General features: G+C 39.6%; 3 protein-coding genes across 5 annotated transcripts; all 3 read left to right on the top strand.

Moving 5' to 3' along the window:
• The first annotated feature begins 672 nt into the window (after positions 1–672).
• On the top strand, positions 673–4139 carry LOC146971762 (uncharacterized). 3 transcript variants are annotated; one of them, XM_085801238.1, is made up of 5 exons: positions 673–1225; positions 2240–2294; positions 3193–3307; positions 3401–3449; positions 3507–4139. In XM_085801238.1, exons 1-5 carry the CDS (start codon positions 932–934, stop codon positions 3594–3596), a joined length of 603 nt encoding a protein of 200 aa, XP_085657364.1. In that variant the 5' UTR covers positions 673–931; the 3' UTR covers positions 3597–4139. The 3 variants fall into 3 exon arrangements, with proteins under 3 accessions (XP_085657364.1, XP_085657363.1, XP_085657361.1); XM_085801237.1 differs by having other exon boundaries at positions 3504–4139; XM_085801235.1 differs by having other exon boundaries at positions 3401–4139.
• An 8110-nt stretch (positions 4140–12249) lies between these two features.
• Positions 12250–13707, top strand: LOC146971761 (prostate-associated microseminoprotein-like). The gene is made up of 4 exons (XM_085803311.1): positions 12250–12376; positions 12461–12568; positions 13327–13435; positions 13524–13707. Exons 2-4 carry the CDS (start codon positions 12463–12465, stop codon positions 13699–13701), a joined length of 393 nt encoding a protein of 130 aa, XP_085659437.1. The 5' UTR covers positions 12250–12376; positions 12461–12462; the 3' UTR covers positions 13702–13707.
• An 867-nt stretch (positions 13708–14574) lies between these two features.
• On the top strand, positions 14575–26575 carry nbn (nibrin). The gene is made up of 17 exons (XM_085801231.1): positions 14575–14743; positions 15392–15513; positions 18513–18640; positions 18805–18964; positions 19057–19160; positions 19248–19365; positions 20431–20621; positions 20766–20866; positions 20972–21104; positions 21202–21410; positions 21799–21979; positions 22434–23067; positions 23212–23301; positions 23562–23702; positions 24141–24254; positions 24341–24390; positions 25834–26575. The coding sequence occupies exons 1-17, from the start codon at positions 14713–14715 to the stop codon at positions 25865–25867; spliced, it is 2541 nt and encodes an 846-aa protein (XP_085657357.1). The 5' UTR covers positions 14575–14712; the 3' UTR covers positions 25868–26575.
• The last annotated feature ends 51 nt before the right edge of the window (positions 26576–26626 follow it).

Here is a 26626-nt window from a genome sequence, read left to right as displayed (position 1 = left end):
ACGCACCTATGACAACTTGAATGCATTTGCATCGTGATCATGTCAAGGTCAGACAAAAAAAAAGGCCAAGTGTGAGATTGGTAAAATACCATATGTGAAACGAACCTAAACATTGACACTGTTCCATTCAACTACACAAAACAAAACAAAAACCTTGCAGCCTACAATAGCACTTTGCTATTTTCATTTAACTGAAGAAACGGAAATTAAACTTTTTTACTGCACTGAATTTATTTGAAATCCAGGTAAACGTTAAGATATTTATCAACTCACCTCTGTGACGCACTGATACAGAATAAACTGCTCATCAGTGTATAAAGTTGTCTGCTTCAAAATAGCACCACCCTGGCCAGGAACACGCTGCTTATATGTGAGTGGGCTACATCATGTTTAAACCATATTCTTATATAAGACAGAGTGGTTTAGTTATTATGTTTTGTTTTTAGTGTTGTCATAAATAACACACACAGGGATAGATAATAAAATATATGCAGCTCTGCGCATACAGTCACTTATTTGACTCGGTTTTAAAAGTCGGTAAAGTCAGATCAGGATCAGCAGGGCGGGTGTGTAACAGGTGTCCAACAGGGCCGACCAGTGTCTTGGTGACATTCCCTGCAAGAAGAAGAGGGCGTGTTTCGTGTGACAGATAAGGGGAAGGCTGTGCCAACCATGAATATTCAGCCCAGAGGCGCAGGTGAGAGGATCTCTGTGTCTGATTGATTGTACGAGATCCAGGAAGCGCAGAGAGGAGAGGAGAGAGGTAACCAGGGAGACGCTTTGTGTTCAGGCAGAGACTCTGAAATCCACATGGAAGTTAACCAAGCTGTGCTGTGACAGCTTGGACGAAGAAGTTAAAAAAAGAAAAAAGGCCACTCATTGGAGGCAAAGCACCTGATACAAAGAAGAGCAGCTCCTGAACGGAAAGAAAATGAAAGTGGTAATCTTGGTTCCTCTGACAGTCGTCGTGACTGTGGGTTTGTTCGGGTTCATGAGGATGCGGCAAAAGGAGCAGGATAAAGACGCCGTGCGGAGCAGGTTTCAGGACATCAAGCTGCGGGTGACCCGGGACATGCTGGAGGAGTTTCAGAAGGAGGAGTCAGAGATGGTCAACAAGTTGGATGAAAGCCAGAAGGAGCAGAAGACGCACGAGGACGCAGCGAAAGATCTCCAGAGCAAAGCGGAGTCGAAGAAGAGAGAAGCAGACGAGTGTCAGGCAGGCCAGGTGAGGGCAGGATGAATGATGGGGGTGTGGATGCTGGTCCCGTGTGAATCATGCTGGATCTGTTTACACAGACACACACAGATGGTGTGACCATAAAGGCAATAAAACTGAATGTAATAGGAAGGTCAACTCAGGGCGACTAAGGGGGAAATGGATTAAAGTATGAAAACCAAATACAAAAAATCATATTTCATTACAATATTTCATCACAACCTTTCACCACTTAACTATTCAAATAGCTAATATTCTTTGTTAATAAAGTCTCTTTGTGTGGTGCAAATGATTTGACAGCCCAGACGAGCCCTAAAAACACATACACAACCTGTTTGACCAGGTTAGGGAATGAATGCACATTATGAGCTTCTCTCTCACTCAGCAGGTGCAGCCTGTCTCTTAACTGCAACAATAGACTACAATACTGAAACATTTCCTACCTGTATGATTTGTAAACTGCTATAGGCCTAAATTATGTACATGAACACAATTTCCCTGTCTTGGCCCTAATGGGGTCAAAGGTCAGGCCCAGACCCCACCACCTGCCACCCTCTTTCCTGCAGGTGTTCCTGTAGTTCCTGTGGAGTTTGCATCAGAGCACCAAAATGTTTCTCTGCTGTGTCAAGCACTCAGAGGAATGCCATTACCCACAGCCGGTCAAACAGGAACAATGAAGCAGAGTCAGAAATGTTATGACCCTGTGGCTCTGTCTTGTTCCCACAGATAATCAGAAATTTGCATTTACATACCTATCATTTTTACATGAGCACACAATACAGTGTAGAGCGAGTGGTATCACAGTGTGGTTTGGTGGTTCCTTATTGCTCCTCCCCCCTGCAGGACACAGTTCGCAGGATAATGTGAAAGAGACCAAGGTGGTAGAAATACTGTTGTGCAGGCCTGCAGATGCAGACACAGATGCTGAAATGTTCAAATATTTAGAGAGAAGTTGTGTGTGTTGCCATGTTGATCTATGTAGACTCACGTTTATGTTGCTGAGATTTTCTTTTTCACTTGCAGCAAGCTGGTAAAGATGATCTGGCATCTGCAGAGACAGCATTTAATGGTCTAAAAGGTAAGTGATGCCCAGGTGACAGATGAGACCTTCCTGAAATTTCCTAAGTGAGGCCGTTTCTCTCTCTGAGCAACATAGAGAGACTAATGCATGCTTTTATGGTCCACTGGTCAGCTGGTCCACCCAAGAACACAATTAATCAGCTGCAACTGATTCAAAATTCTGCAGCACGGCTTCTGACTCGGACCAGACCGAGAGCACACATAATGCCCATTTTAAAATCTTTACATTGGCTGCCCTTTCGTATTTTTAAAATTCCTTTTATTAGTCTCTAAGGCACTGCATTGGCTTGCACCAGACTACATCTCAGGACGGCCCCTCAGATCCTCAGGCTCGTCTCTTTTAACCGGTCCACAAAGTAGAACAAAAACGTTTAGCGATGCTGCTTTCAGCCGCAACTTGCCAGACGATCTGAGAGGAGCTGAAAACATTTACATTTTTAAACGTATCTTTGTAGTTTGGCTTTTATAGTGTATCATCAAAATTCTATAGGCTTTATAGTTACTCTATTTATTACTTTTATCTGTATTCAGTGTATTCTATTGTTTTTACAGATCATTTTTATCTCTTATTCTTGATCTTGGCTCTTTCACTTTCCACTGTATTTATTATTTATTCTTTTTAATAATTATTTCACGGATTGTTATTCTTGATCTTTTATTATTTAAGCTACTTCATGGTGCAGTGTGCATTGGTCTCCAAGTCCTTTTTGATTTGACCTCTTATGTTGTTTTTGTTTTTCAATCAAACTGTAAATACTTTGAATTACATCTGATTTGTTTGAAAGGTGCTATATAAGTATTGATTGATTGATTGATTGATTGATTGATTGATTGATTGATTGATTGATTGATTGATTGATTGATTGATTGATTGATTGATGTTATATCCTATACAGCTGAGACTGATAAGGAGGAGGCCGCCTGGAAAACAGAAATAGACACACTGAAACAGAAACTAAACACACGGAGCCCAGTGTGTGATCATCTGAAAAAAGAATCAGAGCCAGCAAGGTATGATTACTACTGGACTTTATATATCTGCAGTGTGCACTCGTGATTTCTACACATTCACTACATTATCTATCTTTTAACTCTCTCTTACAGCAAGTTGTGTAACACTGGGGAACCAAAGGCAGAGGCCCCTAAAGAAGAAGTGAAGGCAGAGGCCCCTAAAGAAGAAGTGAAGGCAGAAGCCCCTAAACAAGAGGAGGCAAAGGCAGAAGCCCCTAAACAAGAGGAGGCAAAGGCAGAGGCCCCCAAACAAGAGGAGGCACCGGCAGAGGCCCCCAAGAAGAGATGAGGAAAACCTGTGGTGTTCGACACACCTCATGTCTGACAGAAACAATGTTTTTTCATATGTTGCAACCAGATTCCAGCATTTAGCTTTACTGGGTCGATGATACATGTGAGACAGTGGTGAAGTGGTGAAGTAGGACCATACTCACTCACTGCAATGTGAACAAATACTCCTTTTTTTTGCAACAATATGAAGAGTAATGGAGACACATTTTGGAGTAGGGTACATGTTGTTGAGTTGGTCTTGTTGTGTGTACATGTTTGTTTCTGTGCGTGAATGCGTGCGTGCGCTGGTGTAAAACGCTTTGTAATGTGGTGGCTAGGATAAAGAAGAGTTCATAAATATTTGTGTGAACTAAAAGGCAATGGAAGAAATTACTGGCTAAACAGAGGAGTCATCTAGTCTGGGTGGAACTGCAGCGTCCCACTGCAAATGAACCTGCTCAGCTCAGCATGCTGTCCAATGCTCGATCCCTTAGTCAACAGCTACAGTGTCTGTCTATGTAGTTTGGATTCATGGCACAAACATAATAAAAACACAGCAATAAACAGGGCTCATACTTACACAGTGTCTTACCAATGACGGACTAACTCCATGTAAAAGTTGAATAAAAGAATCTTTTCCAGTAAATTATGTTGTTATTAATGATCATTTGCAATAGTGATTACTTTTGATACTATTTCTGTGAAGTCCTTTTCGTACCAATAGTTGTGGAAGGGGTAAATCATTTACATAAGAAGAAGTAGAAGTTATAGCAATATGCTCAACCAACTCCACCTATCAAAATACCATTGTGTGTTACCGACACAGTTACGATGTGCAAACAGAATTTTAATGTCGCAAACGGTCATAGTACAAAGACTGTTACCATGGCTTCAGGAAGTTTTTGGACCTGTTTAATATTTAATTTTTGTAATAATCCATAAAATGAATAAGGAGAGTGGTCCAGACTAAGCCCTTAAAATCCTGACAATGCATCCAAGTGTTTCTATTACTATGCTCACCCCATTTACAGTATGTCAGATAAGAAACAGCCTAAATATGGCAACATCCCTCAAAATGAGCATGTAGTTGACTGTTGTTGTATTGGGTGTAACTCAACTGGCAATTAGGTGAAAGAATGTAACTAAACTAGAAGCTAAAGGGGACTGTGTATGAGGGTCAGCCCATGTGTTCGCTGGGTATACGCCTTCATGATGGCATTAAATGCTTTAGAGGGCTCGACATGGAATGACAGAATTGCATGAATGTTGTGAAATACTTACCCACTAACCTGTATCCTGGTAATGATTGATGCCAATTCAGAGAAAGAGAAATGTTTAACCAACCATGACGTCACTCCTCCCTTTCTCATTCTCTGGCATTGATAGATAAGCTTGTTATTTGGCTGTATGGAAATATATGGAAATACAAATAACACAGGAAGAGAGAGAAACAGACAGACAGGCAGTGTCCTTCTTCTGTTTTTTTTGCTTTATGGCCTTTGGTTTTCATAATTTTTTTTCCCCCTATTAGATAACTTCTCTACCTCCAATGCTGAAAACACAGTATAGGTATTGAATAATCGTTGTTAACCTTGTCTGTTTCTTACTGACCCTGCCTCAGGGCTTGTGCGAGTGTGTTGTATGTGTGTATGAGAGAGAGACAGAGAGACAGAGAGAAAGAGAGAAAGAGGGATTGACCAATCACAAAACCCAAAGCCTTGGTCTGTCACTACACATAAACTTCACTCTGTTACCCCAGTGAAGCTCTGGCAGTGCAGTTTGTGGTCTGGTTGGGTACAGAGCTTCATCAATTCTATTGTCTGAATAAGAATTTTCAATACAGTGCTATGCCTGCATGATTTTAACTATGTAGCCTAGTATCTTATCTTATCTTAAACGGACACTGCAGATGAATGTTTACCTCACTGTACATTTTGAAAAGTACTTGTCAGACAACACATTTTAATGCAGGAAATAATATAATCTCAGCAGCCTTGTAGATTTTGATAGTATCAATTTAATTCTGTGATGTGCCTTTTTTGCTGGTTGGACTTTCTGGTGTAACACATCAACAATAAATAATAGTAACTTTATTTATTATTATTGTATTATTATCATTGTATTTTAGTTTTTACAACAAAAACTGAAATGTTTGCATTTGCTAATAGCTGACATCGTGCTAATATTACGTTTGTCCACCTGTCTGTCTGTCCGTCTAAAACACCCAACCTCAGAGGTTGCCATGGTGATTACGCCTGTCTGTAAGGATATATTTTCATCACCTATATACATCCTCTGGATATATGAAGATATTTATGTCAAATACAAATGGTAAAATCTGTTCATTTATTTCTTTATTTTATTATTGATTATTACCACAGGGCTCTACTCCGAGGCACTGACCTCATGGGCCGGTCCCATCCAGCTGACCATTAACTCCAATACAAAATTTGGAATAAATTGAGGAAAAACTGACTGTCTGTGGAAGGATGGTGGTGCAGTCAAAAAAGAGCTCCCAGGGCACTCTTGAGGTGTAGCAGAGATTTTAATAAATTAAAAAAAGCAAAATTTGGAGCTGATTTCAAGAGTAGAGTAATGTTCATCAGTTGTCAGTTTCCAGTGTATTTGAGCACTTGAACACTTAAACATATAGTTTTCTTCTGCCTTTTTAACATTTCTACTGCTTTTAGCCCTTTCCAAGCAATTCATCTTTCACCTTACAAGTTCTACTTTTCAGCAATAGCTTCAGCAATGGCATTCAGCCTTCAGCATTCACACACATTTTATTCAGGAAATGCATTCTCTAGTTTTACCTGCAGATAAAAATACAAAGAAATATTTAGTGTTCACAAAGGATGTCATCATTTTATGACTTTTGCATTATATTGCACTTGACCAAACAGTTTATTGTTGTTTGGGAAGGTTCCAAGTCCATGAATTCACGTTCATATGTAATTATATTCAGGAGTATTTTTTGGATTGTAGAGGGACTGCACCAAATGAAGGGAGAGAGATGGGGAATGAAATTCACTCACCCCCCTCAGATGGAGTCATCCCAGGTTCATGGTCACACCGTCACCCCCAAGCCATGTAGCTCCCCGTTACTTAAGCTACTGCACAGAAGTCATTATGGACATATTGCTCATGACTGTGTCCAGTGATTATACTGCATGATCTGGTTTATAAGATAATTATAATTACAAAAGTGTAAGTATTATATTTGTCATGATGGCATTATGCCCATTTGTATTTGTTACCATTTTCTCATATTATGTAATCTCAACTTCCAAGAAATTCTGTGGTTTTATCAGTCTATTTTTATCAAGAGCACAAACCTTTTCTTATATTCACTAGATTCAGGCAAACAGATGACTTGGCACAAGTATTTGGATTTTACTTCTTTCTAAATTGTCAAATTAAAATGTAGCTATGTTTTGTAAGCCACATATTTCAGTGCCCGAGTCTTAAGCAATGGCGCATCAGTAAGACATTACTCATGAATCTGCAAAGAAATGGAAACTATAACTTTTACATGACACTGAATGTAATGTCACTGTTTAAGAGTGTACACATGATGTAAGGATAATGCAGCACGTGGAACAGAGATACAATATCAGGAGGGCTTCCTTGTGAAGTTCAGGAAACCTGGAAGTCCCCACTTTGTGATGTGGGCGAGTTCAATGTAAAACTATGATAGATGATGAGGATGTGGCTTCTGGGTATTAAGTTCTTTTGCAAGTAACTTCAGTTTTATCTGTTGAGAACTTCCTCTCGCCAGAACAGAAAGTATCATAACTTTAAGCCCTGATTTAACCAGAGGTAACTGAGTTCCTTATGGAGGAGATGACTTTGACTTGATGTGAATCATTAGACCAAAAAAACAATACACAAGACATCACGTTTTTTGGTTGTTGTTTTTTTTTTAACCACATATAGTTCTCTTTTTTAAATCATTTTGCTGCATATTGCATACTGCCATCTCTCACTTTGCCTCACTCGGCCCTCCATCTGTGAGAGATTAAAATACTCCCCCCAGGCTCACAATTAGGCAATCAGAGGGCTATCATTCCGCTCCAATAGGCTCACAAGGTCAGCGTCATACCAGGAGAGGATACAGAGACGGGGAGGGGGGTCAGTCTGACTGATGTCATAAATGAGGGCTGTTGTCCACCAAATATAACATCTAATCTGCTGAGGTTTAAAACACTACGTGTAATTTACCTTTAAGATGGAAACAGGGCATAATAGTGATATTTCTTAGTCAAGCACCGGAGGTCTCTGAATCTTAAATTCTCATTCACACATTGTTATTCTCATCAGCTCCAGCTAATCTGCACCTGCTGATTAACCTCGCTGATTAAAAACAAAAATCCCAACTCACCCAGAGGTGAAAGTGTTGCGCTCTTTACGGACCGTCGTGTCCAGCAGATGCTGTGCAGTCGGCACATGTTAGAGTCCCACACTCCCTCAGTGAAGACACAGATGGAGTCAGAGCATCATCACCAGTAACTCTGACAAGCAGAGGTCATCATGAAAGCCAGAGGTCACCTTGACTATTGCAAGAGTTCAAATCAAAGTACTCATTGGCAGCAATGAGCACTGTTTTTGTAATATTTTTATTCATGCATTGATGTGTAAACAGCTTTTTATGTTGATTGAACAAAGCTATAACAGAACTTTGTAATTTTACTTCAGTACAGTACTAGAGTTAATACACCTGCTTTCCACCACTGCCAAACACAAAGTGGCACACAGGCAAAAAGCATCACAAAGGTTTTTACAGGACTGCAATGAAAAAATAATCAGATGCTCACAACCAGTTTTGTGAATGTATGTCAAGTAGAAAATAAATGCAGCCCTGCAGTATCACCGAGTCTATGACAGGTCATAATTTCTGGATCAATCTTATGATATCAACATTTAGAGTGTTGATCAGTTTCTTCAAAGGTAGCCTATTATCCAAATGTTGTGGTCTTTATACTAATCTTTTACTTGGGAAAACCAAAATTCAAGGACAGTCCTTGCCAAGTTCTATAAAGTTTCAATAAGTTGGATGCACAGTGGTGCGACTATTATCCAGACTTGTCCTGCTCTCAATAGTGATTCAAGCATTGTGAGAGAAAATTTAATGACTGTTGGCCAAGAACAGAAGTCATCATTACGTATTTTATCTACCTGGTTTTGTTACTCTATACTACAGTACGTCAGCTCCTTTGTAATTTTTTCCTTTCTCCTTTTTTTCATCAAAAGGCATGATTATTAGTTATGTTAAATACCTCAAACCAAAACAGTTTAGAATAATTGTCAAACATTAATTTTCAGGGAATATTATAGGAACAGTGTATGACAAGTGACCGTCATGTGTTCATGTTTGCCCTCCCTAACGGCAATAACTCAAAGTTATTTGACTCTGCATCTGTGGTCACGTATGTGTATGTGTGTGTAAGAGCGAGAGAGAGAGGGAGCTCACAGCAGGATGAACATCACATCTATTGATCAGGCTAATGTGGGGAGGAAAGGCTGCAGGCCACAGTAAATGATCAATATACCTCTAATTACATGGGGCACTGAGTCTGTGTGTGTGTGTGTTACTAATAGAGTGTGTGTAGGTGGTCCCCCAAAACTCACAGGGTTGCATATATAAATGCTGTCCCGCTGAGGAATTGGCCACACACTCGGACACACAGATCATAGCTTACACACTTTTAACAGTTAGTTGTGAATGACACACTCTCACTCTTATCCCACTTTTACTTCAGCTCTCGTGCTGCAGGACACGCGGACATCGTGTATGAATGAAGGCAACTGGTAAGTATCCTTGTATTTGTCTTTTCTTTGGATCTACAGTAAGTGTTTTGTGTTTTGTCATGTCTTCCCTTTACTGCCCTGTTTCCCATCACCCCCGTGTTTACTGAGGCAAACTGAACCACTGACAGATGATTTCAAATGCCAACAGGACCTCTTGTTCCTTGAGTTACTGACTCCCTAACCCAAGGCCTTCCCTCTGTTGAATCACTGTTGGTGAACGGGTTGTGCAGGTCTTTCTTCATTACTCACTACTGCATGTGTTTTTATGGAGCTAAGTCATCTTTAATGTAAAACAATCAGACGTTTGATAGTTCGGTATTTATTGCTCACTCCACTCCTTTTTTAATGCCACTGCCTTGTTTCTCTTATCTGTTACAGGCTTTTCAAGTCTGCTGAGGCTGAGACTGGCTGGAGGCTGTGTGATATGTTTGATATTCGGTTGTTCTTGTGCTTTATGATGTCAACTAAATATCAGACATATTCCTACAGAGTCTGGCACTGACTTCTGATCCTTTTGCTCCACCACTGCGGAAAAAAAAGAGGCCTTCATAGTCATAGATGTACAGGTAAATGGTTTTGAGCTGTAAAGTTTTCAAATGATTATTGTAAAATGATTTATAATAAGAACATACAATGTTTGTGTAAACACAGTTAGAATACATTTACGATGTCTATTCATAGAGACCCACATTACAAGTAAGTTTACTTTTCAACGGGATCTATGTGAAGGTGCATCCTGGTCCATGAGCAAACAGGCAGTAAAGTCACCATACCGGCTTGTGACTTCAGAGACTACAACATAGTCAAACCTGTTCACAGCTCATTCTTCCTGAACAGGGAGAACTCACTCCCTCATTTTCTTTCTCTATACATTCTTTTACAACTTAAACTTACATTTCACACAGAATACCTATTTTTGCCTCTTTTACAGTATAGGAATGTGCAAATAATGACCTTTTTTTTTTTTAAATCCACAAATAAAGCCTGATGGCATGATAACATCTACAGTGATTCATTCCTGACTCCATGTGACTTATTATCCATTGCATCAGACATGAGCAACAACCTTCAGTTGCTATTTTTATATTTTAATTAATTGATTTTTATGGGAACATGCTTTTGAACTTTTGGCTAATGAAACGTCTTCCTTCCCAGTCAATGAATTCTTTAAAGGACATTTTTATTATGCAATAGTCCATTTTTAAATGAATCGTGATGACATCCTGATGTGCGCAGGCTTCTGGGAGCACTGGCTGGAAGATGAGTGGCATTGATGTGAGAAATTATTTGTGTTCTAATAAAATCAGTTGCTGTGTAAGAGTACATACTATGAAAATGCTGCCAACAAATGCAAACCACATGGTGACATTCACTTCGTGATTTGAATACCAGGCTGCAGAAAGCTTGGCCCAAGATGTGTCAAGATTGAAAAATGGAGATAAGGTGTGTATGCTGCAGCACTAGAAGACATTTAGGTGTGTGACACTGTGTATGTAGTCAAATCTCAGGGTCAATATAAGGATGGTCTTTAAACCTGTTTTTCAGAGATAGTAAGATCTTATTAAAAAGAAATATGATGTTCGGGGCACCGTATAACTCTGTGGGTTGAGCAGGCGCCCCGTATGCAGAGGCTATGAATGGTTTGAATCCCGAATCTGGTGGCCCTTTGCTGCATGTCATTCCCTCTCTCTCTCTGCCTCCCCATTTCCCGTCTTTCTCAACTATCCTATCAATTAAAGGCAAAAAGCCCCACAAAAATATCTTTGAAAGGAAAGAAAGAAATATGATGTTCATAACTTGTTTCCATTGCTAAGTAAACGTTCACATGTGTGTTCACTGGTGATTTATTACGTTTTGTGCGTAATCTCTGAGACGTGAAATTTCCTCAAAAAACACAAACAAATCTGTGTGTACACTTCTGTCACGTGCATGTTATCTGAGGCCTCAGCGTGGTTTATTCAAATGAGCCCAGCACAAAGGAACAGAAGCCCATCCTCCAACACACACACACACACACACACAAAAAAAACTAAAATTTAACCAAGAAGCCATTAAATGTCTTGTCTCCTCCCCTACAGAAGAAAATAAAACATGCAAACAACATGACGTAAAAACGCACCACACAGCATGTCAAAGAAACTTTTAACAGGCAATTAAATTGACTCATGTAAAAGATGATTTATAAACAATATAATATGAAATTGTATTAAGCAACTGGTGTGCATCAGTGAGTTTAGATGATAAGTCATATGTAAGAGGAATACAATTATCAAAAACCTCCTCAACATCTCAATTTGAATAGTAAGAACAACAGGATTAATATGTAATTCTAATGATACAAAAAGGTCTCTCTACATTGTCCTTTAAACCATTATTTTCTGTGAATGCCAAAGTAATATTTGTTTGCATGTACTGTATGTGGATGCTGAGCTGAGGTCAAAGGTTCATATTCTTACGCACACATGCTGCCCCCTGTGCGTGACAATAAGCCTCTTGCTGGTCGCCCTGTAGATGGTGATAGTGGATTTAGTGGCAGGGTCAAATGGCACCCTCTGAGACAAATGTTATCTGAAAGGGTGCACACTGTATACTCAGGGGCCATTTCTGTGGAGCAGCACAAGAAGGGCATGACAGATGTTGTAATAGTAATGCTTTTGTGTGTGTGTGTGTTTGTGTGTTTGTATGTTTGTGTAGATATATAATAGCAATTAATGAGAGGGAGGGGGTGGACAAATAGCAGTAGAAGACAGTAGAAATGAGTGCTCTGATAAAGACGAGTCGGTGCAGTATAAATATCTGGAGCTCAGGGAGAAAGTGCATCAGTTGAAGAGTGGCACTGCGAGGAGGCGAAAGAGAGAGCGCGAGAGAGACAGAGGGGGAACAGAAAAGGACAACAAGAGGGTGAATGAAAACAAGAGACGAAGAAAGAGAGGAGCTGAGAGAAAATACGACAGAAGGTTTTTATACAACGTAGCGGAAACTTCACAGCAGGTAAAATACAACATGGCATTTCTCACATACAGTATAATTATTATAGTTTCTATTTTAACCTGCACATGTTTTCATTTTCCACAGAAATGGCAAACACAGCTGCAGCCCTCTTGGCTCTACTCTTGCTCCTGAGTCGCAGCATGCCATGTTTCTCTGTGTATAACAGTGGGGAGTGCTTCTTCAACACCAAAGGTACAGTGAGTGAGTGTGAGTGTGCACATAATGTTATAAGAGTATATGCATGTCGGCAAAGTTATTTGTGTGAGTGAGCACATTTACTCATGTAAATGCTATTTCAAGCCATTCATACTGTGTTTTAATGCAACATCACACTTGAATATTATACTTTGTAATTTACTACTCTCCAGATTTTCATTTATCATCCAAAAGCTGATGATGCGTTTATGAAATAGAAAGCATATTTGTTGAATAGATTGTCAAACAGTATAAAGAATAGTTAAAATCAACTCCACCATGACCATCTGCAACATTATAAGCTCATACCGTTACCCATAAAGTTGGAATAAAATATTTTTTTCTACCTCTTCTCATGAAATGATTATGACAATGTGATTTATTTTGATAGATAGGGTGTATATCTTCTAAAAAAAATGTATTGATCAATCTCTTCCAAACATATCACTGTGAAAATTAAACCACAATAGGAATAAAGAGAGGAATTTGTCAAAGATCATTATTCCAACTGTATGGGCATACTGTGTATTTTCCTGATGTTAGTTCAACAGGTATTGAATTACACATTGATTTTAATTCAATTTTGTGAAACTCTTTGGGCTGTATCTTTGCATTAAAGGTGCTGTACGATACATTTTATAATAGTCATAATCACTGTCATATATAAATGAAAGCATTACTTTTTATTGTATATTTTACATTGAAGCATGTTTCTCACCATGTATGTCACATTGACCGATGTCTTTTTCTGCCAGGGAGCTGTGAACACATGGGACAGGTTTATGGTATAGGAGACAGCTGGATCACCAGTGACTGTTACCAGTGTGTCTGTATGGAGCCTTTTGGAGTAGGATGCTGTGACCAGTGAGTTTTTCTCCACCACCTCCAGATGCTCGAAAAAAATACTCAACATGCTGAACGTGCTCTGATCTAACTGTAATCTTCCCTACAGCGGATCTAAACCTGTGGACTATCCAGACTGGTGTGAAATCATCAGAAAACCTGATGACTCTTGCACTAGTGTTGCAGTGATGAGAGCGAATCATAAATTACCTTGTCTCTGGGGACGAGGCCGTCTCAGACCAGCCGCAGGCCAACCATGGAAATCTGACAATGATCCTCTATTTTGAATTGAGTCAATTAGTCTGAAACAAGAAAGAAAAAGCAATATGGCAATGTGAGATGTTTCTTAGGAATTAAATCAATAAAGACCACAAGTTTTATTTTATTGTGAAATTTGAGAATGTGTGTGATACCATGCAGGATTTTACAACAAAAGCTGTGAATAACTGACCACAGAAATTACTTCTGTTTGTATGTATTATTTCATACTTTTAAATTGTGTTGTTGATGTTTGTTGTTGATGCGCTTGTTTGAATGAACTTATTATTTGATGTTTAATGATTCAGTAAAACCCATATGTCTCATTTAAGGTTTCGTCATGTGTTATTTATTTCACTGCATGAACATTAGGATATTGTTCCTAGTCTCTTCCCTGCTTTAAGCTATGAATTATGGATAGAGGGTTACAAAATAAGAGAATTTCTAGTGATAGTTTCTCTAGTTTCCAGTTATTTAAAAGCTGTGGATCTGTTGAATGATTGAATAGACACAGAAGACTTTATTACGTCTCTAAGAAAGACATTCATCAGGTGACAAATTTTGACATTGATCACTTTGGTTTTAGGTATTAAAACTTGTTTGAATTGTTCATATCTTTTGGGATATCAACATAAAGTTTATCATGTCTAACCTATATTTTGAAAAGAATGTCTTCATCAGTACAGATTATGCAAAATGTTACAAAAAAATTTCCTCAAGTGCCAAGAAACTGAGATTTTTTTATGGCACTTCCATAGCTGAAGGCAATCTTTGTTGCGCAAATAAAATACAGTAAGCCCTATGTCTGTCTGTCTGTCTGGTCTGTCTCTGTGTGCGAAGTGGGATAGTTTCACTCACTGGCTGCGTAAATGAGACTGGACTCTTATTTTGGAAAGGCTTCTGCGTCGCAGTGTTTGCACGTCACTGGATGGCGCGCACAGATCCTGTGCATCGTTGATGTTTGTAGAAAATGGACTGGCAGCTTTAAAACTGACTTACATCAAGTTTGAATAGACGAAAACGCAGCAGATAACAGTAAAATGTGGATACTGACCCCCCTGCAGCCCGGAGGTAACTTTGACTGGTTGCTGACATTTAATAACCAGCGAGCTAACTCTGCTAGCTTGTGTAAAGTTTGCTTGTTGATGTAGTTAGTTGTGTTAAGCGTCTGCAGACCTTTGTGATTAATACAGATCAACGTAGAAAATGGGTAGTTTGCTGTAAATACACAAGTGGATGTATTTGATTAACAGTCCCTGAAATGTTCGTTAAGATTGGATGTTTTGGGTGGACGTCTGAAGACGCAGTTGTCTGAAGAATAAAAATCCATCCCAGTTTCTTAACAGATAAATGTTAGATGCCATGTGTTTAGTTTACAGTCGTGGGCAAAGAGTTTTCTTACTTAAGATAAAGGTAGGATGCTTTCAAAGAAAATATACTACAGTATGACCAGTAAACTGCCTCTAAAGTTTTCTAAACAGAGAACATCTAATTGAAACCTTTAATCTCCTCTGTACATTTTCACACAGTTTCTCAGGTTTGTTGTTTCCAAGCTTCTTAGAGAACTGGTTATATTCCTTCATGATTCAGGTTGTAACCAAGACTAAGTAGTAATTGTCTTACTTCTTACCTCTAAGTAATTCACTTCATAATGCCACCAGGAAGCCTATTGTTTTGATTCTGCATCGTGTGGTCCACATCTCTCTCTGTCACCCACAGGTGAGACCCACTATCTGCTTGCCAGCAAAGAGTACGTGGTCGGACGCAAGAACTGTGACATCCTTCTTGGTAACGACCAGTCCATCAGCAGGGCCCATGCTCATCTCACCGCTACTGACCAGGTAACAGAACGATGGCAAATGAGGGGATGATATGGTCAGAAAGTTATATATAATGTAGTTATGGCCTGATGGGAACTGCAGATGCTGCTGTGCAACTGAATAACTGGAATATTTTTTTTCCAAGGACATTTGTCACCTGTACAATTAAAACAGTAACTGATTTATTCATGCATTCATTCATTGTATTACTTAAACTGAGATGATGTGTGATGAAGTCTGATTTAACATGTCCGAAATGAATGAATAAATAAAATAACATAAAAACAGTAACTGATACTGACCAGAAACAAATTTTATCGAAGACTGTATGTCTCTGTTGGAGCGTCAACGTTGATGAAACAACCCTATTGATCAAGTTATAGGCCTAAATTTAAAACAAAGCGACTGAAAGGAACAGTTGGAGGATTTATTTTATTTATTTATATTTATTGGTTTATTTATCAGGGACAAGACAACACTAATCAACAGTGTTTAAAAAGAAACTGTAAGTGAGCCAGAGTTAGCCAGTCAGGCTAATTTTCATCCGCTGTCCCCGGCCAGATGTTAATGGCAACCGAAAAACCGAAAAAGGGCAACAATTACGTAATGTATTAAACTTAGTAAAATAAAATTTCACATAATGGCATAATGACAGCTCATGATGGCAGTAGACACATACAGTAGCAGGACAACAGCACAAACAATAGCAAGCATTGAAAAACAGGACATGGACATGTATGACAGACATGACAAAGCAAGTGGCCTATGGGCTCTATGCACAGCTCCAGCACTTCCTGAATTTAAGGCAGGTCCTTCATTTCCTGTCTCACATTATTGGACAAACTGATTAATCCAGGTGTGTCTGACCATTGTGACTACTCAGACACACCTGGATTAATCAGTGTGTCCAATAATGTGAGACAGGAAATGAAGGACCTGCCTTTCAGGAAGTGCTGGAGCTGTGCATAGAGTCCATTGCAGGCAGAGTGTGGTTTATTAGTGGGTACATGATTGATTATTGACTAACCACTGCCGTAACTACCTTTTAAAGGAATACAGAGTATTTGATTCTCTAATATGCCCTGATGTGATCTTAAAGGGATAGTTCACCCTAGAATGATATTTCGCTCATTATCTACTCACCCTCATGTTGACTAAGGGCTGGAAGAAGTTTCAGATTCCTCCGTGGCTTCTCTGAGTTACAGGGGGTCTCGGCATAGCAGTGCATGTCCATATAACGGTTGCAAAGGGACACCAGAGCTCTTCGTAAAAAAACACACACAAAAAAACATCCAAATACCTCCATGATGCTCGTATGTAATGTCCGTCTTGTGCTGAAGCCCCAAATTGCGTAATTGTCCCGAAAAAAATTAAAAAAGTCTATATTTTAAGCTTGTTTGTAGCGGAAGCTTCTCGAAGCTCCTCTTCCTGGTCCGTCCAAATCTCGCGTGATTCGCAGTAACCGCACTGACGCCGGCGCAAATCACGCGAGATTTGGACGGACCAGGAAGAGGAGCTTCGAGAAGCTTCCGCTACAAACATGCTTGGAATGTGGACTTATTTAATTTTTTTCGGGACAATTACGCAATTTGGGGCTTCAGCACAAGACGGACATTACATACGAGCATCATGGAGGTATTTGGATGTTTTTTTGTGTGTGTTTTTTTACGAAGAGCTCTGGTGTCCCTTTACAACCGTTATATGGACATGCACTGCTACACCAAGACCCCCTGTAACTCAGAGAAGGGACGGAGGACTCTGAGAATTCTTCCAGCCCTTAGTCAACATGAGGGTGAGTAGATAATGAGCGAAATATCATTCTAGGGTGAACTATCCCTTTAAGTTATAATGGACTCCAATGGTGACAAGTTTTCACAGCAGAAACAATTTAATTTCAAACATTTATAGAAATTGCACAAAGCGCTGCACTTTCTTGGCATCAAGCCAGTTTCCCTATCAGTATGACTTAGCAGAAAATCTAACAGACACCTCACTAACAGCATCTCGAGCTGCTTGTAGGTAATTTAATATGACCACTTCCTGTTTTTCTTCTCATGATGTAGAGGTTTCAATATGACTTGCAGTCGGATACCGTCAGGTGCTAAAGAACAATCCTAAGTAAGCTAAGCTTGCACGAAGTGAAATCTGACACCGATTTGAATTTATTTTAAAAACACACATGATCATCAGTTTGCTTTAAAGTGTTACAGTACATACAGTTTCTATAGTAAATTATGTCATATTGGTGTGTAGATTTAGATCATTTTAACTGGACCATATTCATTTAATAATGTTCCAAATCGATAATTGATAGAGGGGGAAAACGTTAACCTGTTTTATGGCAGAAGGTGGTGGTGTTGCACTGGTGAAAATGGAAAGCAGTAGTAAATGTGGGTACTCAAAAGTGTAGAGATTTTTTATTGTGGCATGATTTAAAGAATTACAGCCTTAACTAAGTAATGCACATTCAAAATAGACACTAATATGTAATTTTTACAAAAAAAATATATTAATTATTTTAATCTAAAGTGATGTATAGAAGAACTGCATGTTGTTCCTCTTCACTTTAAGCAAATGCATCTTAAAATCCAAAAGTAAAGTTTAAAACCAGTTGCCTTGGATGTTGAAGTTGTATATCATTGTAAAAACTAGACTTGACACTACTGGTTGTTAATAACTTTATTATTCTCATGTATATATTTAATATCAAACAATCACCAGCTTTGTTTGTTGTTATATATATATTTTTTTAAATAAAAATCATTTCTGTCTCTCTGTTTGTTAATATAATCTTGATGAATAAATTCATAAACCCACTGTGACATAAGAGCATCTTCAATTGATTCTGTATTTGTTACTAGAAATTTTTTTTTCCAAAAACTCCATTTTATTTCACCACTGCAGTCCTGTCCATTTGTTGTTACATTTGAGCTTTAATTGATTTTCTGAGCTTGTGATACATTTCCATCTCTGGCTTAATTTCAAACTGATAGGTTTTTTCGTTTTTCCATGTGTTTTAGACCCTGACTCTGAAAGACACCTCCAAGTATGGCACGTCGGTCAACGGCCAACGTGTTGCAGAGAACACAACAGTGAACTTGAAGTCAGGGGACAAAGTAACATTTGGAGCATTTGAAAGTAAATTCAGGTATGTAACAGGAATGGGAGCTGGGCTGTTGCATGGCGCCGTCACTTCATCTTATTTCCTCAAAACTCATAAAATCATCAGTACAACATACATCCAACACACATTTGTTCTGAAAATGTTGCATTTGCATTTGTTCCTTTCTCACTGTGTCTTGTTTGCATCAGTGTGGAGCATCAGAAGCCAGTGGTGTGCTCGTCATGTTTGGACAGCGATGGCAAGGCGTCGCTCTCTCAGGCGCTGCTGGCTCTGGGTGGAAAGCTGGTCAACGGATGGACTCAGGACTGCACCCACCTGGTTATGCCTACAGTTAAAGTCACCATCAAGGTGAAAGGAACCAGACTTCATATCCTCATTGGTGCATGTGATGTGTCTCTCCCTGAATTTGTGCTGACTTGCTTGCGTCTTGTCCTAATTAGACTATTTCTGCTCTGCTGTGCTGTCGTCCCATCGTGAAGCCGGAGTTCTTCTTAGAGCTCAACAGCGCCGTTCAGCAAAAATCGCTTCCTCCTAAACCCGAGAGGTACGAAACAATCCTTACAAATGTACTATAAACACCAGCTACACCAAACAGAGCATTGTTTCATCTGTGCTGTTCACTGTTTTTAAGTTTCATCCCTGAGATCGATGAGCCCAGCTTGAGTAGAGAGGGCGTCGACCTTCGAGTGGTCACAGTTCGCAAACAGCTTTTCAGTAAAAAGACCTTCATATTCCTCAGTGCCAAGCAGGTTTGTCTACTTCTTCCTTCATGATAAACTAAAATAGCTAAATAACCACATATAACATATCAGGATTGCTGGTGATCAGTCTGAATTTCTTTGTACCTGTCGTCGTCCATCAAAGACAACAGAACTGATGAGTCACAGAAGGGAGCACTTGTTATTGACGGGATGAAAGCCCATGTCCCTACTCCCTGCTTGTTTTCCAGTCATTAAAAGAAATGACGGAAAGTCACATGATCTTATGAGCTCGATGTTTATCAGTTGAATATCAGTTGCCAGGCAGTTGGCAGCCAGCGGATCCCATGGGCAGAGTCGCTGCTCCAGTGGAGAGGCTCGTTGTTACCAGAGCTGCAGCTAATGTTTATGACACTCTTACAGGCTCTATCGATTATTTTGTAGAGATCATGAATTGTTCTGTTTGTGATGAGTCAAAAATAATGACAAATATCCAGAGCAAGCTACAACACCTACTGGTTTTAAAGTAATGTTTATTTTTATAGTCTTATCAACAATGCAATTTTTGCCCTGATTTGATTTGACTAAAATAATGAGCTCATGTCATTTTTTGCAGCAAACTAGTTCAATAAAGTTATGAATTAATTAATTACCATGTTTTATTTTATTGCTGTACCTTTACTTCATGTATCACATGTCTGTTTGATCCTACCCATTTTCACTATTGGTACACTAGTTTTCACACATTTGTTTAATCTTTTAGCCTAATGAAAAAAAAAAGAGTATCACAGGTATGAATCACAAATGGTCCTCCAGGTCAAGTGATATATTATGAAGTGAGGTTTGTTTGAAAACATCTCTTATAAGCGGTGACTTGCTCACGTCCATCCTGTTTACATTAGTACAACTGCACTACTCTGGAGCAATCGCTTTCATAATTGCTAAAATATTGATGGATCACTGTGAAAGGCCTTGAGTTAGACCAGCAGTGGAAGAAAGGCTCTGTGGCTTCAGCTAGCACTAAACTGTAGGGAATTATATATTATCAGCAGACACACACGGACACTCTCTCTTTATCCCTCTCATCCCATTTGTGATGTTCTGTGTTATTTGCAGCTGAAGCGTCTGAGTGCAGCAGTGAGTTTTGGAGGAGGCAAGAGCCAACTTCTGGAGGAGAGCTCCCTGCCCCAGGGCCTGCTGGAGTCTCCAAAGAGCTGTGTGGTTGATGTTTCTACAGGCAGCTCTCAAGCTCTGCTTCCTCCCTCCGCCACAGAGTGGGCCAAGTCTGTGAAGGACATTGTTGAGAGGTTTGCACAAACTTATCCTTTTTTGAAAATTACGCAAAAGTGTGTTTTGGTAATTTACTTGTCGAGGTCAGTGAGTGACTTGTGAACGCTTTAAAACGCTCTCCCCCTCTGTCTTTGGCATTATTTCTTTCTCTGGTGACACAGAAAAGGCCTTCGAGTCATAACAGAGTCTGAGATTGGTTTGGCTGCCATCTACGCCTCCTGTGACAAGTACTGTAATTCAACCAGTCAAATGCCAGACGCAGGTGAATGATCAGATTTTTTTTTTTAAAAGCACTGACAGACTTCTTTTCTGGTTTGTTTTTTTGCTCAGTTGTCTTTGATTTGTTTCTGTCTTGTTTGGGTTTTAGAGTCAGGGCCAAATGTGAAAACCAGAATCCCAAGTGCTTCGCTGTCACAGAGTGTGGCAGTAGAGGAGACCGTGTTAGCCGCCACATCTCAAAACATCACAGCATATGCAGCGAACACAGAGCAACCAGAAAGGTACCAACACACTCACTCACACATACACATCAGTCTTGTGACAAACGTTTCCGTTCCAGATAGCCAGTTTCACGTGCGTAATTTATGTGTGTGCCAGGTCGCAGCTTTGTGAGGTGACCGGGCTGACAGCAGTAGGAGAAACTCCTGAGAAGAAGCAAAACGGTAACACCGGTCTTCACCAGGGATCCAAAGTCATGGCTCAGAAGTCGTCCACTCAGTTCGTCGTGGCCGATACAATGAGCTCATCACTCAATACTGTTCACAGTGCCAACTCACCCTGGAAGAAGCCTGAGTCCAGACCAACAGGTAGCTGGAAGAATGACTGCACATTTTTCTCTCACCATTTTAATTCAAAATCTTTGTGAAACTGATTAGATTATTCTGTGTGACGATGGAGAACAAATAGTTTCTGCAGTTCCAAATGTATAAACGGCATTGATTAAGAAGAAGTCTTCAATGTTAATCGATCACATTTGGTACAAGTCATACCTTTAAACTGCTCAGTATTGATAACTTCAAAGGTATAATGTTTATTAATGAGCTCTAAAGGTTCTGATAGGTGGATTATGTTAGAAGAGCCAGGCTTCAACCCTCTATGCTTAGAGAACAGAGCTTAGATTAATTCACCTGTGATATGAGCTACAATGCCTCTAATGCTGTGAGAATTTTTTTTTTTTAATCCCTGTTTGTGCAGTTGCGGGTGAAAGGAGTAGTGGCGCTAGGTCCCAGCCTCAAAGCTACAAGACCAACGGTGGTGGTGGCGTGAAGACGTTCTTTCAGAGGCAGTCTCCACAGAAACCAAGAGTCCCGCCACAAACTTCTCCACAGAAACAGTCGACTATGACTAGTTTCTTTCAGACAGTCAACAAGAAAAGGTAAACATTGACTCTTTAAGCATGTGGATGACAACACCTGTGTTTTAGCACACAGGTAATGCACTTTGGTTAATGTTCACTTCATGTGAAACCACTTAACAAATGATAGTAAACATACCTTTGACGGCCTTTACGTTTACTCTCTGCAACCTTAAACAGCTAGCTTTAAAAATTCAAATTCAAAATTCAAATTGGTTTTTCATACTATAATATTGAAATAAGGAAATAGAAGTGATGCTGGAGTATGTATCACAATCACAAAACAGTCTCAGCTCTTTAAAGTCATATTCTATACATTTGTTTTAGTTGCTTATTGCAGCACTGCACAAAATGGGCTCTAGAGATAAAATTCACATCACTTTCACTACATCAAGACGTCCTACTGCTAACAAACATCTGAAATATATTGTATCAATTACATGTAACAAGTCTTGTGTTACCCATTTCCTTCAAGGCCTTTGGAAGAGGAGCCCTCCACCACTGTGTCGGAGGCAAAGCGGCCTGTACTGGCATCTTCCATCAGCAGGTTACAGTCACCAACCACTTCGGTCAAACCTAAAGAAACATACTCGCACTCCAACAGGCTCTCTACAGCCACGGCCCAGACTCCAGTGGAGTCAGGAGTGGACCTGTTCACACACACTGGCCAGCAGGAGCCACAGGGTAGAAAGAGGAAGGAGATGGAAGAAGCGATAAAGTTGGAAGAACTGGAGTCTATTATGTCTGAGGATTTTGATTTTTTTGATGAACAACCCTCAGAAAAACAAAGGCAACAAGCACAGTCAACAGGGAAAAATTCTGCTGAACAGAAACGAAGTTTCAATATGGCGGAGACTTCGTCTTCAAGCAAGAGACAACGCCTCAATGTAGAAGAGAGTGAAACCAACCAAAGGCGAGAGTCAGGTTCCCATAAGGACCAGAGCCAAAAAGCTGAGCAGCATATCATCTCCATCAAGACCGAGCCGATGGATCCTTCAGAAAACATCACAACTAAACACGAGTCCAAACCTTCACATGTATCATCTGCTAGCAAAGGTGAAAAAGACATTCTGCCATCTTTTGAAGAGGACGAGGTGTCTTTTATTGAGGTGAGGAGAGAAGATTTACCCTCACTTCATTTTGTTTAGTACATTTCCTCCACTAGTTATGGAGAGAAAGTAAATTAAAACTTCCATCTCCATTCACACAAGACACAACTGCATAATGCTCATTTTTACCCTTTATTCCTGTAGGATTTAGATCTGCTCAAAGCAGATGTTAGCGAGCCTAAAGAAGAGACTAAGCCCCCTGTGAAACCAGTTGTGATCAAACAGGAGGTTCAAGTAAGTCCTGTGAAAAAAGCTCTTGTTGTTGCACTTTTTCTTCTTCCTTCCTTAGAGTTAGCTCAGTACATACTGTATCTTTTTCTTTCAGCCAAGCTAAGTGGTCTCTTTTACAAAATGTTTTCTGACGGTATTGATGTGTATGTATAATATCAGCAAAGATTTTGACAGAGCATTGGAAACGATTAATCACGCTACAGTACAAAGAATAATAACTGTCCACTGGACAAAAGTTAAATTCCTGATTTGCTGTTTTTCAGGAGTCTAAGATTGAGGAAGACCTTCCTCAAAAGCTTGTGTTGGTGGAATTTCGATCTCTCACTGTGAGCGTACGTCCGAAGACCAAACCAAAGCAAATGCCGGGCAACGTTGACGCAAAGAACTACAAATGTTTCCGCAAGGTCAGACAGCAATGCACCCCAGACGAACCTCAGCTGAAATTAAGACTGATTGTAAATGAATTATTAAAGTCACAACAGACTGTCTAATGCATGTAGCTGCAATCATAAAGCTCCCGTTTTGAGTTCTAACAATTAAATTACATCAGTTTTTAAATGGAAATAATATGCTCTCATTAATGGGTAGGCTGCAGAACATCCAGTTCCAAAAAAGTACAATATGAACCCATTATTTGTGAGACAGACACGTTTAAGTGATGCTTATGTATGCACTGATAAGACGCATCATCTCCTGTGAAACACACGCAATATGTTCAAAATCAACGTTCAACCTTGCCAAGAAGCACAAAAACAAAATTGCAACGAAACCTGCAACACATACAGGGTGTTGGTGGTGTTTTCCCTTTTCATGTTTGAATTTCCTTGTGTGCTTATTTTCAGAAGCGAGTTCCAGGTGCGAATGGAGCACCTCACTTCATTGGAGGCACTGATCTGCTGGTTCACAACAGAGCGAAGAACACTGACCTGGATGAGTGGCTGAAAGACGTGGCTGAGGTAATTATATCTCTTTTCTGTCTGCCTCTTTGTGTCTGTGATCTGTCCAAGCTCCATTCATGATCTTGAGCCTGTGTTTGCTTCAGGAGGAACGACAGAGCAGGCGGGACGAGACCATAGGAGACGACCTCTTCAGGTGAGGAAGAGATTCACATTTTCTGTCTGAAATTTACTCCACCACTCACAGCTCCCTAAAAAAATGCTGGCCTGGGTGTCCACTTTCCAGTGTGTGAAGTGCCATTTGCACACTTTTCAAAGTAATAATGGAAAGTCCTCTCTTTTTTCGTCCGACACTGACAGTACGATATCTTCTGGCCATAGGCAGTGAGTAATAATTTCCCAGCCAGTATAATATTTGTGAATTATGTAGATTTTGAAATGTTAGTTTGGCTCCGTCTTTTTTCTGCAAAATGCCCACTAAAGCTGTAGAGCCCGAGCATGTACTGTAGTTGACGCGTGCTTCAAAACTGGAACTGCACAGTACATGTTCTTCGTTCAAAAGGTTTTACAGAGAAGCTTTTCTTTCTGTCATAAAACAAAAACTGCTATAAACTGAGAAAAACAATAATCTATAGCTTTACTTAATTAACCAAAATACATGTGTCACGTTACAGGTCTTAACCAATAAGAAAACTGCATTATTAGTCATTATTAGTATTATATTAGTATTAGTATTTACCACTTTGTTTATTATCTGCAAATGGCTGAAACATGAAACACACCTTTATTATTTGTTATGAATTGTCATCATCTACAAATAATGTTTGCCCTGTAATTTAGTACAATGTTTTACATTTTACTTTGTCTGGCTTTTTGTTTCTATCATTTGGTCAGACAGGTTCCCCACTCTGTCTCTATACTGTAGCGGTATTTCCTCCTCTGTGATTTAGACTTCAGGTCTAAAGAAATACATTTTGTCTCCATGTTAACTGTTGCATGTGTGCATGTTAGTTTTTTCCCTTGGAAATTCAAATTTGGGTACTGATTTATAAAATTTTGGTACACCTTTAATTTACACCTGTCTTTTGCGTTAGAGCTTGCTCAGCCGGACTCTGAGTATTAATGAAGGTCAAAACAGAGATTCCACACAGTCTGTTCAGCCTCTGTCATTACAATAAAGTCCAGACAACATCATTAGCTGAGAATTATGGACATGGGGCCTCTGTGGGGAAACAGGTGATGTAAGCTGCGGCTGCTGTGTTTTCTTTGACTAAGCAGAAAAGAGACAGTCTGAGATTGATTTTGTGTGTGTGTGTCTGTGTCAAGGCTGAGCTGTTTGATCACTGAGTCATGCTCAGTCAGTCATGCGTAGCCGGGGAACAGACCCTGCCACTAAGAAAACAATCCAGTATTTTTTTGGTAGGTCTAAACGAGGTTTCCAGACGTGGTTTATAGGAAGCCTGTTTGCTTTAAGCTGTTCAAACACTGTCCATGTTTTATAGCGCTTAATTTGGGCTGTTTTTATTGTTTGTTCAAAATGCCTCTAAGGACATTGAGGAATGATCCATGAGGAATGTTAAAAGCCCATCCTGCCGTGCACGGACCTATGAGATAAACCCTTGTGTGTGTGTGTGTTTAGGTACAACCCCTCCAAACTAACCAGGAGAAGATAAAATGCCTTCATCTTGAAGTCCTCCAGTGGAAATTCGTCTTGGAGACAAAGGAAGTACGTCAGACTCCACCAACGCAATATACCCCAGAATTGTAATTCATGTTGTCTGTTTCAGTATTTTACCCATAATGTTGACTGATACAAAATTAAGTTTATGCTTCATGTCTGCTAAAATAATCAGAAAAGTGTTTTAGTTTTCTCTGATACATGTTCTGTCTATAAATGCATTTATACTTTCATCCAATTAAGCCACTGACAGCAAGCAATGTAACAAAAGAGTCTCGTGTTCAGAGAGTTTTTCTCAATTTTTATTTGTCAATAATAAAAAATACGGCATACAAAACATTAAAAACTCTTCAGTTGTACAAGAGAGCATTAAAGCTCTACATGCTGAAAGCAGCTTCTCCTTTGTTTTGAAGTTAAGACCAAATGTGTTCCCTGGTTTGAGCTGAACTAGAAACTTGAGGTGAATTCAAGTGTAACAGTTTTTATAACTATCTCTGACACAGCCAACCCCCTCAGGCACTTTTATAGATCCAGAACTGTTCAGATAACCAGTCTTCATGCCAAACATCTGTTGGCCTTTCTGTGTTGAAAGTTGAAATCCATGTGTCCCTTCATATTCACAATAAGTGCCATGTACAAGTTGAGAATTAACTCTGTGTTAAGCATAAATTGTGCAGTAATAAAAGTCATGAGCAGCAGAGTGGCCACAAGACGTTAGGAAACTGGCCTTGAAACACAGTTGGTTCAACAGAAT

This window comes from Trachurus japonicus, chromosome 16 (genome assembly GCF_045865225.1).
Source record: "Trachurus japonicus isolate A0001 chromosome 16, Traja_1.0".
Taxonomy (NCBI): Eukaryota; Metazoa; Chordata; class Actinopteri; order Carangiformes; family Carangidae; genus Trachurus; species Trachurus japonicus.
Note: the sequence above shows the minus strand (reverse complement) of the source record. Positions and strands in the feature narration are given on the sequence as shown.

What these genes read in the sequence shown, in the direction of transcription:
- LOC146971762 (XM_085801235.1), top strand. Translation starts at nt 932, where the DNA reads ATGAAAGTGGTAATCTTGGTTCCTCTGACAGTCGTCGTGACTGTGGGT. An exon ending in ACGAGTGTCAGGCAGGCCAG is followed by an intron (nt 1,226 to 2,239) that starts GTGAGGGCAGGA and finishes TTTCACTTGCAG; the next exon opens with CAAGCTGGTAAAGATGATCT. An exon ending in AAAGAATCAGAGCCAGCAAG is followed by an intron (nt 3,308 to 3,400) that starts GTATGATTACTA and finishes TCTCTCTTACAG; the next exon opens with CAAGTTGTGTAACACTGGGG.
- LOC146971761 (XM_085803311.1), top strand. Translation starts at nt 12,463, where the DNA reads ATGGCAAACACAGCTGCAGCCCTCTTGGCTCTACTCTTGCTCCTGAGT. An exon ending in GTGCTTCTTCAACACCAAAG is followed by an intron (nt 12,569 to 13,326) that starts GTACAGTGAGTG and finishes TTTTTCTGCCAG; the next exon opens with GGAGCTGTGAACACATGGGA. An exon ending in GGAGTAGGATGCTGTGACCA is followed by an intron (nt 13,436 to 13,523) that starts GTGAGTTTTTCT and finishes TCTTCCCTACAG; the next exon opens with CGGATCTAAACCTGTGGACT.
- nbn (XM_085801231.1), top strand. Translation starts at nt 14,713, where the DNA reads ATGTGGATACTGACCCCCCTGCAGCCCGGAG. An exon ending in CAGACAGTCAACAAGAAAAG is followed by an intron (nt 21,980 to 22,433) that starts GTAAACATTGAC and finishes ATTTCCTTCAAG; the next exon opens with GCCTTTGGAAGAGGAGCCCT. An exon ending in ATAGGAGACGACCTCTTCAG is followed by an intron (nt 24,391 to 25,833) that starts GTGAGGAAGAGA and finishes GTGTGTGTTTAG; the next exon opens with GTACAACCCCTCCAAACTAA.